We start from the raw sequence: 15,956 nt of genomic DNA on the forward strand, positions 1-15,956 counted from the left end.
AGTCCCTCATGTGCCACCACCACTATGTATACCAGCATGGGCACAGGTAACAGCAATTACAGCTCCTGTTGGCTGCCTCTCATAAGTGCTCATCAAGATGAGTAAAGATTCCACTTTCTTATTTAGGATGTCACTTTGGGTACATCTAAACTACATGCCTCTGTCATCAGAGGCATGTAGATTTGTTGTTTTGGCAAAGGCAAATGAAGCCACGATTTAAATGATCACGGCTTCATTTACATTTACATGGCTGCCGCGCTGAGCCAACAAACAGCTGATCAGCTGTTTGTCCGCTCAGCGCGCTAGTCTGGACGCTCCCCTGTCGACATCAAAGCCCTTTGTCGGCAGCCCCGGTAAACCTCATCCCACGAGGAATAATGGGGCTGCCGACAAATGGCTTTGATGTCGACAGGGGAGCGTTCAGACTAGCGCGCTGAGCGGACAAACAGCCGATCAGCTGTTTGTCGGCTCAGCGTGGCAGCCATGTAAATTTAAATGAAGCCGCGATCATTTAAATCGCTGCTTCATTTGCCTTTGCCTATGTGTCTAATCTACATGCCTCTGACGACAGAGGCATGTAGTCTAGACAAAGCCTTGGGGTGCTCACTTCCATGGACCCAGGGCAGCTGGCTACAGTAGTTCAGTGGAGGGCAAATATACAGGAAACTGGGTAAATAGTTTTGTTCCCTGAGTGAACTTGATAGACCACAGAATCAAGAAAGGCTGGCACCTGGGGCCAATTAAGAGCTTGCCTGAAGCAGCATGTTAATCAGGGCACCTGTAGTCAATTAAGGCCTGATGGGCCAATTTGAAATGTTTCCCCTCAGGATGGGAAGACACAAAGGCCAATGACAGAGTGAAGAAGAGGCCAATGACAGTACTGAGAGAACTAGGGACTGGGAGTGTGGAAAAGGGCTGTGGAGATGCAGGAAGGATTGTGCAGGTACTAGGAAGAAGGCACTGGGAGGGATCATTTGGAGAAGTAGCCCAGGGAAAGGTTGCAAGACTGGAAGTGGAAGAAATGCTGCTAGTTTCCATTGCCTTAGATTCACTGGGCTTGAACCTGTAGTAGTGGGTGGCCCCAGGTTCCGCAAAGCCTCCCCATGCCACTACAGAGTCTGCACCTGAGACCGGGGACTAGGACTACAAAGGCATTTCACCCAAACTACAGGCTAGCCTGTGATGAGGATGGCTCTGTAGTTTGTGACTGTTGCCTCTAGTAAAAAGTCAAAGGCTGTGTAGAGGGTCACAGTGAGCCTCTGAGGCAAACACTAACTGCCTGGAAGTGCAGGACCCTCAGGGCATGGCCAGAAGTTTGCCACAAACAGATATCTGTATAAATGGGTTGGCTGCCAGAAAGTAAAAAGAACAGTTGCTCTCTACCATAATTTCTTTAATGATGGAGAAGCCTTCACTTTCCAAATCTTTAGAGATCAGTTCCTAAAAAATTGGTAAGAGGAATGCTAATGTAAAATGAACCATGTCCAACATAGAATGAGCCTAGCAGCTATCCAAGAAGATACCTGCAAAGCAGCCAATACTGATTCAAGCTTCAAATCATATCTCTATCTTCTTTCTAGAGAAATATTTGCCTGTGCATGATGCCTGACCAGGAAGTGCTCAGCCATCACTGCACACAGGTCACTTGCTAGAGAGACTGGAGCTTTCTTTCAACAAGGCTCCCTTGGATCTGCATGATTTCGAGTCACTTTTCCTGCCTCCTAAAGACACTTGCCTAAAGGAAGAATTCCAAAGAAGCTTAACACAGTTCACGTTTTAGTTCCCATCAATTCTGACCCTTGGCCATGAGCTTCACAATAGCATAGCAGAATCTGGGCCTTATTTTAAAGCATTTCTCTGAGTTTATTCGTGCTATGAAACACTGTCTACCTTTCAAAATATCAGACTTCAGAAATGAGCAAAATGTGTTGCATTTTCCTTCAATGCCTCATTTTTCACCTTTTGCCATGGTGCTTTGTATATGTTTACAATATAACACAGGGATAGGGAATCTCACCAACACAATGCCATAAGATAATGACCTTTTAGGAGGATTTTTTTTAAATCCTGAGAGTTAAATATTTTTGTAGTAAGTGAATTTTTTGCTGCTAAGTTCATGTCAGAAACAACTGTGAACAGTAGAAAACTAATACATCTCTAATTTCTGCTTTAATATGTTTCAAGTGTGTTGCCAAATGATTGTAAACTTGCAATGGTGACCTAGCAGCCTGGCATCGATTCTGAACAATGAAGACAGAATTATAGAAGAGTATAGCTATAACAATGTTTTTAAACATTCAAAAAGCATCTTATAAATCTGTTGAAGCAGTAAATCAAAACTGCTTATTTACTTTAAAGCAGTATAGTAATCTACAGTTAATCTTAAAATTACAGTACAATTTAGCATCAATAGCTGTCTTATCAAACACATAGACTTAAGAGGAAGGAACTGTTGAAGGGGAAATGGCATCGCTGTGTTAGTTTACAACTGTTGGCTACTATAATTACCCTTCCTCAAAAAGAGTAAAGTATGGTCTTCCACCTTCTCAACAGAATTCTTCCTTCCATACGGTCAGCTTCTCTGTCATGAATGTATAAAAATACTCTTCATTTCTTGAAAATAATGCTGCAACTTTAATGTTTTTTTCCATAAAGATGCCAAATATCAGATAATGAAATGTTTAAAGACAAATAAAATATTTTAAGAAAATATGGATTTACTTTTGTAAAAAAAAGGTTATTAAGGAAAACGACTTAGGGAAAAAAGTTAGAATATTTTAATATAGAAGGTAAGGACAGGCATCTCAGACATTTCTCCAGGGATAATATAAAAGTTACTTATCGTAGTCAGCTTTTTAAGAATGAATTCATGTTTAAAGGTTTATTGTGCCAGGAGGGGATTACAAAAGAAACGATTCACAATATTTTAAGTACACTGTGTTCACCCAGTTGAATCAGCATAAGTAAGATGTATGTCTTAATTTCACAGGTTGTATATTGAGCCTATAAACAACCATGCTAATGTTTTTGCTCCTCAAGGTGTATGGTCTGGGTGGTATTAAATAAAAAACCTGGTAGGTACACTATAAGTATTAGGAATTAAAGCTTTGTTCCTTTTACGAAAGGGAAATATTAGATTCAATTTACTTGAAACATTCTTAAAAACAAATTTTTGTCTTTAGTGATCAGCATTTCTGACACTTCCAAATGAAAAAAAGTTATTTGGTTTTATAACGCAGATATTATGAATAGTTATACGCTTGAGTTTCTCTCTCAGCAACATATTACACCATTTATTTCTTGTTTGCATTGAGGGGAGGAGAGAAGGCCAATAGGAGCAAAATACCTGGATAAAATCCAATTGCTAAGTTATTTCTCAGTTTGAATAAGAGTGATAGGATCAGATCCTTAAAGATTTATTAATTCACCTATCATAAATAGAATATTATCAAATATTAATCTATAGAGCCCCACAATAGATTCTGTAAACAGTTCTATGGCCTTTGTAGTTTCAGTGAGATGCAATACTTTGCCAAAGCTCTCTGCACTGCAGCTTCTGCACCTTGTGTCTGAAAGGTACAGTGTCTGTTCTGATACCACCCTTTTCTGATCATCCAATCGAGGCTAGTGCCAGCAGCCTTGTTGAGTTCTATCGACTTGTGCATAGATGGCCCAGGTTAATTTAGCACCTAATCTTCTTCGGTGTTTTTATCCTCACAACAGCCTTGAGGAAATAGATTTTTATAAAACTTTTTAGTTTGTTCACTTTTTCCCAGGTTGTTAGAGGTATTTAGGCCCTGCTGCTGTCACTGTTGCAATGCTTAACTTGCTTAGGATCTTAAGTCTCATTTTTAAAAGTGACCTAGGCACTTATGGTCTAAATACTTTCTAGGAGTTGTGTCTAACTTCTATTGAAATCAATGGGAGTTAAATGCTTAAATATTTGTAAGAGTCTTGGCTAGATCCACAAAAGGGGACTCAAGCCCAGCATTGCAATACCTAATTTTCTGATGCTTTGTTGCTGAATGGAATCCCCTGCCGTGAGATAGAAGCAGAGTTCCCTGTAAGGTGGGTGAACCACCCAGAAGAGGTTCAAATGATTCCCAGCTAATTAGCAGAGCACACAGAGCCAGCAGCATGCGTTTCTATTGGTGGTGCACATCTGCACATGCTTTGGTGCACATAACAAAATGTGTGTGTTAACAGCTGAAAAAAGTTAGCGGGAACCATGCTTAGGGGCCCAGTCTTCCTATGCATTTCATGGAGTGAGTTAGGCACTTAAAAATGGGATTCACATCAGCATTCAAGATAAGTGGGGAGCTGCCAACATTAGCCATGAGGGAAACACAGAGAAAAGTAGTGGGGCTTTAGGCCCAGATTCGCAAAGGTACTGCTGTACCTAGCTGACAGAGAAGAGGGAGGTACCTAACACTCTTTGGGTTTCCCAACTTGTGACAGGGCAGGCAGCAAGACAGCACCACCCTGCACTAGAGTCGACCCCGGACTTTGAGCCAGAGATTGGGGGGAGGAGGCGCATGGAGACAGGCAGGAAAGGGACATGTTAGAGGCACCCCACAGGGCCGCGATCGCGGACCCCTGGGAAGACCCGGTGCATCCGGATGACGCCACCAGTGACGTCACGTGTAAGCCCCGGAAAGGCAAGATGGGGGACGCAGGGGCGGGGCCGGCTGTAGATGCCAGGGTGTGTGGTTTAAAAAGGGCAAAGGGCCAGGACGGGGGAGGGGGCGATCCGGAGAGAGGCGACACCCACCACAGGAGGAGAGGAGCAGTAAGCCTGGCTCCGAGCTGGTAGCCAGGAATTAGAGGAGTCTTGGGGGAAGAAGTGGCCCAGTGCAGGGCCGTGGAACCCGTGACGGGAGGGTTTAGGGGCTGCAACCCCCTCCACTGGGATGAGTGTCCCTGCCTTAGGGCCCTGGGCCAGGGCTCGGAGAGAGGGAGAGGGCCCGAGCCCCTTTCCCCGACCCTGGGGGTCCATCGATGCCGAACTCCTAGGGGCTCTTCCTAATATAAACGCGGTCCAGAGTAGGACCAGTCGGAAAGGACTACAAGTTGGGGCTTATAGCAGCAAACATTTACCGTCCCGTACGGGTGAGGACGGGTATGATTTGGGGGAACTGGTGACACAACTATAAACCCATCCCTAGGTGTAAGCACCTTAGCCGGGTCAATCCTTTCTTTAAAAACAGAAACCAAAAAAACCACACCATACGCTCTTCTTTCTGTATAGCACAAGGATTACTCTCCTGGGATGAAAGCAAGATATTTTTAAATTCCTGCTCCACCTGATTTGAAACAGGGATTGGAACTGAAGTTTTTCATCTTCCAGAAATATGCCCTGACCATCAAACTAAGAGTATACAGGTATGAGTTTCTCTTAAAACTGTTTCAAGTATTATCCTGCTCAGTCATTGGGTGCTAACTAGGATGACTAGCCCCTACTGCTGGAGCCCTTCTGCTTCTTTTAGGTGCTAGTGCAGGGTTAGTGCATGCATGTCTATCTGAGTTGGGTATCACATTCCCAGCTGCTGTGTAGATGGACACTTTAGCCTCAAGAGTCAATTAAGCATTGCAATACGGACCAGACCAACACCTAAATGTGTTGTCTTTTAAAATATGGGTTTTCATCTCCTTTAGTCCATCTTTCCTCAGGTAGTTCAGTTGTTAACTTTACCAGCAGCAATTTGAAAACAATCCTGCATCATACTGCCGGCTGGACTGATTCAAGGAGCAATTGCTGCTTTCCTGAAAGACTCTCAACATGAAAGTGAATGTGCACAGAATACTGCTAAACTAAAATGGAAATAGCACTGAATTTATTATTTTTATAGAGGAGTTAGTTATGCAGATAAAATACTGATGCATGGCGTGAAAACAAGTTGAAAAAAGGCAAAAAAAGTATCTGGAACCATATACGATGACAGGTATTGAAGCATTTTTCAATTAGCTCATTATTTTTGCTTATATGGTGTGACAGAGATTTTATATAATTATGCATGAAAAGAATATTCAAACTTTATCAGCAACTCAAGGACTGTCATGGTGACTGAGTAGCCCACCATACTACACTGCATCTGTTCTGTGACATGTTGATAAAACACAGGGCTTATAAGCAGTGACAGGAGAGCCCAACCTTCTCGCACAAGCCGGCCCCACTCCCCTCATTAAATTACTTCCAAACATTAAATCACTTTGTTTCCAACCCGACCGAGAAAATTACACAGCTTAAAACTGACTTTGCCAAAAAATGATTTACTCCACTGAAAAGATTTCCATTACATTGAATTTTTCAATTTCAAAATGAATGCTCCATTCATTGACATCACAAACTGTATAGTGAAAAACAAGGCTTATTATGTTCTAACTGACTCATAACAAAGGAAGAGTTTTTTATTAATGTATAATGATGATGGTGGTGATGAAGATGATGTTTATTAAAATCTTGATCATTACAAACTGAAAGGCACCCTCAGTTATTTAGTATTTTCAGTGTAATCCGAAATCCTATGAGAATTTTTCCATTGACTTCAGTGGACTTATCTCAGATGTTTAATGGAATTTTGTGCAATGCTATATTATGGACAACTCATCAGTATTACCAATCCCATAAGTTAAAAATACATTAAAATAAAAAATAGACGCTAATATAATGAGATCATGTATTGTTAGTGCGTCTAATTTTTAGTTTTCTCTTTCCACCTCCACAGCACGTGACAATCACAGCATTACCAAATCTCACTGATTTATGGTGAATATAGCAATGATGGCTCTCACTAGAGCATTAAATTGGGCTCAGGACCTCCATTGTACTGAATCCTATATCTATGTAACCCACACATCCACTGGGTGTGATGGACTGTGTGATGTAGTGGCACAAAACCACTTACAGAGAAAACAGTGAGTGTGCTCTATAGTCTTAGCTGTTAGCCACCTGGCTTTTAGCTCATGTGATAGAGGCTCATGCAGTAAGATTCAGAGGTCCCAGGTTTGGTTCTACCTGTCGGTGTTACACCAATACTTATAGGCTGTGTCTAGACAGGCAAGTTTTTCCGCAAAATCATCTGCTTTTGCAGAAAAACTTGCCAGTTTTCTACACTGGTCACTTGAATTTCTGCAAAAGCACTGACGATCTCATGTAAGATTGTTAGTGCTTTTGCAGAAATACTATGCTGCTCCCGTTCAAGCAAAAGCCTTTTTCTGAAAAACTTTTGTGCAAAAGGGCCAGTGTAGGCAGCAGAGATTTGCTTTCTGCAAAAAAGCCTGGATCGCGAAAATGGCGATCGGGGCTTTTTTGCAGAAAAGCGCATCTAGTTTGGCCACGGACGCTTTTCCGCAAAAAGTGCTTTGCGGAAAAGCATTTTGCCAATCTAGACGCACTTTTCCGAAAATGCTTTTAACGGAAAACTTTTCCGTTAAAAGCATTTCCGGAAAATCATGCCAGTGTAGACGTAGCCATAAGGTAAGAGATAGTCCAAGCCCCGGAGGGTTTGTAATTTAGTGCAAAACACAGTGGGCATTTTGTGACATGGGAGGTGAAATTCAGGTTCACCAAATGCATATCTTAGAGAGGCTACTAAGCTGCTATTAGATGGGAACAATTATTTATTTGTGATATACCGGTAATCCTGGATGACAGAAGCATGTTATTTGCTACATTTCTTCCAAAAGACTATGTGGCAAAATAGATGTGATTAGGCTTTTGTTATATTAGAAAACTAGTTCCACCAGCAGCTCAACATGCAGGAACCTTTTTGCAAGATCTCAGATATTTATCAGAAATGTGACTGATGTTTATGATTCACTGTGGAGCAATCCTAGACTTTGGATCATAAGGGATGTAAAGTACACAGAAATATTATAGCAAGAATCTCCCTGGTCCTAAGCAGTCCCAAACCATGGAGTTTTCTGGACATGAGGAGGTCAAGGCTCCCCTCCTGGATGTTGGCCCTGCTCCTCTGCCAGTTCCACTGCCCACAGCCTTGTTGGTGCCCACAAAGCACTGGGGTCACCAGTTCCCACTGTCTCTGTCCCCACCGGAGCTGTGCTCCACACTGCCTCCAGAATGGGCATGGCAAAATATAGAGGAATTAACAAAATTCAGAGTCCATATGAGAAGGAGAGGGCAATGCTTCCTTCTCTGATTGTCTCTGTAGCAGGCTCTTCCTTCCCTCAGGAATGGTCCTTTGACAGTTGTCACAGAAAGAGTGTCTGTCTTTTCGTCAGCTCTCCACTGCTTGTAAGGTGCTCCCCTGCCTCCTAACTCCTCTTCTACTTAGACCATTTCCTATAGGCTTGGAGGTGCAGTGCTGACTGAGACCAGTTCCTTAACACCTGGTTGCCATCACAAAAATCCACTGTAGACTTAGCAAGGTAAATAGCCCATGTATAGAGTCTGGTTTCAAAGGACAGTACATTGGAATACTGTGTAAAGTCTGGAAAAAGCCAACTTAGTGTATATGAATTTCAAAGGCATAAGTAAATACATATTGTGTGTGTGAAGACCTGTATGTAACCAGAATCTTATATCCTAATGTTCATTTGTTTTTCCCTTCTTTAATTCCACACTAGAAAAAATGCTATTTTTGGTGGGGGTTTTTGTTCTAGTACTTTTTACATTAATTAATATTATAATTGGTAGTAAGAAAATGACATTTATGAACTATTTAGTACAGACTCACATTTCAGAGCTGCATCAAACTAATTATAAGTTGAAGATGTTGATAGTAAAATTTTTCAAAACAAAATAATTCCAAAACAGAATATCAAAACACAAAAATACTGAGTTACAAGCACAATAATCTAATCAAAGTATATATATAAAAGATGTTGCATAAATAAGATGGTTACAGACTCTTTTGCTTGTTTTGAGATAAATTTTCATGGAATGTCTTATAAAAAAGTGATGACTGCAGCAAAAGAAGTAATATTATTTTCATTTATCATTTTAAAAAAAACTCTTCTGCACTTTGAAATGTTTAGCCTTCCTTTACTCTTCTCTAGATCTGCAAGAGTCATGGTGTCAGAGGATATGGAGGGAGAATGATGCTGAAGTAAAAAATATCTTATAGATCCAAAAACTGTATTCACATTTTCACATTCTTAAGTACAGCATTGCACTGGGAGCTCTTGCTACAACCCCTAAGTCTTTTTCCTGTTTTCCAGGATATAGTCTTTTACCTTATAAACATTCCCTCACTCTTTGGAGTGGATCCACAAAGAGTCAGTATCACAATGCCTAACTATAGGTGCTTTGCTGTCTGACGGAATCTACAGAGTTAAGCTGCCTATACAATATATGGGTACATCAGGATAGCAATCCACAAGTCACTTCGCTCAGATGGAGCTACATTGGGTAGCCACAAAGAAAGTGGAGCAGAGATTTGAAGCCATATGTTCATGTTATATCTCTTAGGCAAGTGCCTTAACTATTATACTACAGAATATTCCAGGGTGGGTCTGTCTTTCTGTCTGTCCTGTTGAAATGGTTTCATCCTTTGTATCTAATTATACTGTCATAGGCTCAGAGATCTGAATTTAAGTCTCCCAAATCATGCAAGACTACCTTCACCACTGGGCTATGGTGTCGCTCTCACTCTTTCTTTGGTCCCATGATTATTCAATTAGTTATAAAGTGTGGGACAGCTTCAACAGGAGTCACTGAGAGAAATCCACCCCAGAATATCCCTTAGCCCAGTAGCAGGTAAATTCATAAGAGCCTAAGATTGCTTTTCAGGATCTACCTCCTTGTTCCTCACAGACTGTAAAGTCAGACGAGACCATTATGATCATCCAGTCTGATCTTCTGAACATTGCAGGCCACAGAACTCCTGTAGTGGGCTCAGAACTGTGGCAGATTTACTCAGGTTCTCAAATCTTGATTTAAAGTCTTCAAATTACAGACAATCCTGGATATGGGACCTTGCATTTGGCTCTGTAAAGCACATTCACCAAACAACCCAGAGGAATCTATGTAACTTTCCTCATCATCGTTTATCAAACCACCATTTTTGTCCTGGATAAACTTTACTATTACTGATGTTATATTTTCTTTCAGGTCATTGATAAAGATATTGAATTTTCTTAGGTTGCAAACAGATTCCTTGCAAGACAGGTATAAAAAAGCATTGCTAGGAACACTATTTTTCTTTTTTTTCTGAACAAAGATTTCACCTGTGTGGCCAATGGTTTTTGTTAGACTTGTTTCTGGCTAAAACACCAAACAAGAGGGAATATCTTTCTTGATTAGAAACAAAACCTCCAGTTCATTTGTAGAATTCTATGGGTACGGCCATTTGTATGGTTTAGCTGATACATGAACATGCCAAATCTTTATTTGTTCTTTACTGGTTGTCAATGAAACTGAATTCATTTATAGTAAGTAAGCACTGCATAATGAGAAAAATTTAAATGAATCATGTGTATGTGTGTGTGAGAGAAGGAGATGCTAAAATTTAATTATCCAGAGAATATGCTTTATAGCCATCAGAGAGCCTATTCTCCCCTTTAGGATACATTTTCAGGTAGCTGCAAGGGGAGATTAGGTCTCTGTGTGATTAGAAGCACCTGATTAACTCACCAGGTGGATTACTTTTATCCTTCTCATGAGGCAGGGAATAAGGCTATTAAATGGTTCTCTAAATCAAGATTAAACTAAAAGTTGGAGAGAATATTGTATCGTACTCCATAATAAAGAAAATATGAATTCTAAAGTATCTAGACCAAATTTTTAGATGAAAAAATCCAGGAAAAAACATAGAGTCCATATACTGATGTGAAAACACATAGGCTAAGTCTATATTGGCAAGATTTTGTGTAAATACTCTTTAACGCAAAAGTTTTTGCATTAGACTATTTGAGTAAGAGAGCGTCTACACTGGCATGTGCCTTTGCACAAAAGATGTGCTTTTACACAAGAGCATCCGTGCCAGTGTAGATGCTCTCTTGCACAAGAAAGCTCCGACAGCCATTTTAAACATTGGGCTTTCTTGCGCAAGAAATTTATGTTGCCTGTCTACACTGGCCTCTTGCGCAAGAACAGTTGTGCAAGAGGGCTTATCCCTGAGTGGGAGCATCAGAGTATTTGTGCAAGAAGCACTGATTTTATACATTAGAACATCAGTGTTCTTGCGCAAGTACTTGCGGCCAGTGTAGACGTAGCCATTGGGTATGAAAACTCACTGACTTTAGCCACTATGTACATTTCACAACCAGAGTTCAAGCCTGACTCTGAAAACAGAGTTGCTTTTGCAAATCCCTGCAGCATGCAGACTGGTAAGTCTTCTCAAGCTTAGAAGAGGAAAAAGCATAGAAGGGAATTGAAAAAATCCCAAAGAATGCACTGTGGCTGAGCTTTGATGATGGAGTTAAACTGTTAAATATAAACCATTAATTTTGTTTATTCTCTCTCTCTCTCTCACACACACACACACACACACACACACACACACAAATTCTTTATATTTTACACAACAATAGGTATTTAGGAAATGCCTACTCCAATCACACTGACAAGATAATTGGGGCTTTGTAGTGAAAATATAAAGAATTCTGAAAGTGCACAATAGAAATCCAAATAAAATAAGAACAAGTTTCAAAAAATACAGAACAGTCTTAGTACCTGAGGAAAAATGTAGGATCACACAGAAATGCAGACACTGGATAAAGTAGTAAATTCCTCTGAATAAAAAAAGAGTTCTTGATTTTTTAAGTAATAAAGGATAGGCAGGGATGAGTATCTAAGAGGGATTGAGTTCCTTATCCTATAGGCATACACTGTAAAGGGCATTTTTCTTGGCAAGCTGAATAGCAGTAGTGAAATCTCTTAGGAACAATTGGCTTAAGTGTAGAGATTCATCATCAGGACCTGCATCAGTGTTTCCTATAAGCTGAGCGCTTGGGTGGTCACCTAGAAGATATTCTTGTGCCATCTAGCTGAGTAAGGCTATGTCTACACTGCATGCTTATTTCAAAATAACAGAGTATATGTCTGCACAGCAAGCCCATTATTTTGAAAAAATACTTCAGCTTTCTAACCCTCATTTCATGAGGAGTAAGGGATGTTGAAGTACTTCCTTCAACTTCCTGCTGTGTAGACAGCGCCAAAAGTGGAGTTAAGGTACTATGCAATTAATGTAGCTGAAGTTGCGTATCTTAACTTTAGCCTGCAGTGAAGACGTACCCAACAGAGTGCCCACAGCCATCAACAGCAGGCACTCTGTGTTTATATTTGTAGTACAGATCCACCCATGACTTAATGCACACAACAAAATTTATTCCACCCATGGATGGAAAAAAATTCAAAACTGACCAATATTCATAGTTTGCAACTGGCCCTAACTCCATAATAGTCCCAATTAAACCCACTGTCCAAATGCTCCCAAACTTGGTGGTGATTAGGTTTAAAATCTAGATCAAATTGCTCGGTCCCATCTCTACTCCAGAGAGGACCGAGGAATTTTTTCAGAAAAAGACGACAAAATGATGAAAAGTCCAATTCAGAAGCATTCTAATGTTTAGCACTGCACAATCTTTCTACTCCAGGTAAACTGCACTGAAGGATAACTCATCATGAAGATGGTTCCCAATCTTCCTAATGCAAAAGTGAGAAATATTACAAGTGTTTGAAAATATTGAAGCTCTGCTAATATACTGTAAATGTGACAATTATAGGTACATGTTGTTAATTAGTGTCTTATAATTTATCTGGCAGTAAACAAATATTTTCAACAAGTTTTATCTATCAACACATTTAAGAGAAAAAGGCATTTTCAAGTTTATTCTTTTGTGTTTTTTTTTTGTAATGTCATACCTATCACACACTGCACTTAGACTCTGTGAAAATTCACAGCTTTTTTCAAGCCTGTGTGTCTATGTGTTAGAGAGGGAAACAGCAACAAAGCAGCAAAATGCCTTTGTGCCTTTCAATATTTAATGCATAAGCAGAGCAACAGAATATATTGAAATATCAGCTACATTAAGCACCAAAATTTCAGTTTTTAAGTCTGCAAACAAAGTTAGCTAGAAAGACAGGCATTTTATACCGGTTTGCTAAAGGAATCCAACAAACAAAACTAAAACACTTACTGTGAAGATACTGAGCAATGTTTATTATCCATTCATCTGTTAATCTCCCAGTTTCTGATATCTTGGTACATTTCAGCTGACTTGAAGATTCTCTTGATTCAATCCAGCAAACTGCATCTTTGTTGTATATAAAATCCAATGTATAAATTCCATTTCCTTTCACTGAGTTTGGAGTAGAAACTTTACTTCCATTCAGATATAAAACTTCAATCGTTTCAGAGCTTGCAATCAGAAGAACTGGAGGTCTATCACTGGGTTCTAAAAAATGAGCAAAAAGGTTAGTTGATAGATTATTCTATTACCATCTTGCCAGAGCACATGTAGTACTTATGTTACCATAGCTGTATATTTACAAATATTTAACACATTGATTTTTCTTTTTGCTGCAAATACATACACCACAATAATTGAGATTACTATTCAGTAACACTGAATCTAGACATTCACTCTGCTCTTGTTCTTTCTTTGTATATCACCTAGCACAGTGGGACCCCGATCCATGACTAGGGCTACAGCAATACAAACAAGCAAATAATAATGACAAGAAGAAAATGAATTAGCATCCAGATTTATCTCAAAGTTTCTTCAACGGATTCACTTATATGTAACTCAAAACAGAAAGAATTACAAACTAAATTAATCATTTCTACCCAGTCCATAAACACTTTCTGAGAATGAGAGACCAAGAAGAACTAGTAAACTGGTAAGTTATTTTAGAAGTGGTGTGTATTCAACATTACTAGTAGAAATGGATGGACAGCCTCTCCCTGCCTTGCAGGAGATCAGGATTCCGCTGGGCCTAAGAGAATGCTGCTTGGAAAGCTAACTTCATGGCCAAAGTTATAGTGAAAAGTGGCTATCTTATGGAGATGATATGTCTTATGTCACCAGGAACAGGGTACAAGGTTTTAAATACACTACACAATATCCCTGCCAGCAGGAATAGAACAGGAATAGGAAGTAATGTAATTTATGTTGCTGGATATGTTACAAGGAACATACATTACAATACCATCACTGTATTTTGTTCTAAACACTAATGCCTGCTAGGATGCCTCCCAAAAGAATTTCCAGTAAAATAAACGGCATTAATTTTGCCCTCTAAATTACAGTTCTTCTACACTAATGGTGTCCTTGAATGAGTTTTTCATTTTCTCAGCTTGAGAAAGGTTGTTAGGGATGTGTTTGACTGCCATGGGAATGGAAGATTTGAAATTTCTATCAAGAAAATATACGCAGAGTCAGACTAAAGAAATTGGTTTTGGAGAAGGGTAACTCAGAAATAGACAAAGAAAATATAATTTGAATAAAAATGTGCTACTTGTCATTGTTTGGTTTGCTTTAATTGAATAAAATCACTGCTAATCATTTATAACATTTAAATTAATGAAGGATGAGTACTTAAAATATAATATGCTTTATTAACAGTGATGATTAAGTATTTTAACTCACTCAATGCCGCTCCTCAAACCAGATAAATGGAATGGGTTTAGTATCCCATTCAAGACTCAGTACCATACACTAAAGGATGGATAAACTCTCAAAGCCACAGAAATGAATAACATTTATTGGGATTTTTTTTTGCATTGTAATGGGTGCTCATTAAAGCAACAAGGAAGCTAACCTTTCTAGATGTATTTTCTGAATTTTCATTAATATTTGTATATAAAATGCTCATGTTCAGTATATAATAGTGTATTTGGCATAAATAATTGCAATAGAACACAAAGGAATTAGAATCAGAACTAAGAAAAATCCGGCAAAAATATTTTACCCTTTACAAAAGCAGAGTAGGATTCTGAACTGGTGCTACCTTAAAATCAAGATGGGGGCCTGTCTGATATTCTCAGCATGCTGCAGTGTATGGCCTGTATCTGGCAATCTGGAATAGCCAGGTTTCTGGATTCATTATAGAAAGGTTGCTATCTGCACTGTGCACTAGGGAAATTGCATTCTGCCCCTTCCTGAAGCAGCAGCAAAAGGTAAGGCTTAGATCTACTAAGGTACTTAAATGTATAAATCCCTGTTTTAGGTGGCAGTGATATTCACAAAACCTCTGATCAGATGCTACACTAAGCCCTGGGAGTTATTTTGAAACAACTCCCCTTATTTCTAAATAACAAGTGGAGCATCCACACTACCAAGCCTGTTATTTCAACATAACAGGCTGGTTATTTTGAAACAACAATTCTTGTTTGTCATGAAGAATAACACTTATTTTGAAATTGTTATTTCAGGAGTTATTATTTCAAAATAACTTCAATACATTTTGAAATAATTTCCTACGGTAGGCATGCCCTAAATGCCTAATTGTTTGCAGTATCAGGGCCCATGGGAAATCTATTAAGAGGAGGTAGTGGGGACAACCTTCTAACTTTTTGCCTAGTGGTGAGTGCATTCACTTAGGATGTTCAAAACCCAAGTTTAATTTCTCCATCAGTCCAAGGGGGAGAATGGATATGAGCAGGGTTCTCTCACCAGAATGCCCTAACTACCAGGCTACAGGATAGTTTGATGTGAGGCTTCCTCAATCTCTCCTGTTGAACTTCCACACTTTGACTAAATACATAACGACTCATCAGACGAGAGAGAACTCAGCAGAGAAAGGATGAATCTACCTCCAGAAGGTTAGGAAATTGAGAAACTGAGAGACTGAGACCCATTTGCTCCACTTAATCTAATTATATATCCATACTGAAACAGATTCTGCAGAAGAAAATAAGGGAACCCTATTTCAGAATCTCTAATATCCCAGTTTTATGAGAGTTTGGAATATTTTCTTCCCTTCAGACAGGAGGAACTTGAAGCTTTCACATCTCAGCTAAATGCTCTAACAACTGGGATTAAAGTGATAG

The 15,956-nt window shown here is 39.5% G+C and overlaps 1 protein-coding gene across 1 annotated transcript in view; it reads right to left on the reverse strand.

Moving 5' to 3' along the window:
* The window catches only part of LRP1B (LDL receptor related protein 1B), a 1,349,043-nt gene that overhangs the window by 704,730 nt on the left and 628,357 nt on the right, over positions 1-15,956 (reverse strand). Inside the window, exon 8 of the mRNA XM_075933312.1 lies at positions 13,102-13,359. Coding sequence (XP_075789427.1) covers positions 13,102-13,359 — 258 coding nt within the window. The remainder of the gene's footprint in view (positions 1-13,101; positions 13,360-15,956) is intronic.

This window comes from Pelodiscus sinensis, chromosome 7, assembly GCF_049634645.1.
Source record: "Pelodiscus sinensis isolate JC-2024 chromosome 7, ASM4963464v1, whole genome shotgun sequence".
NCBI lineage: Eukaryota > Metazoa > Chordata > Testudines > Trionychidae > Pelodiscus > Pelodiscus sinensis.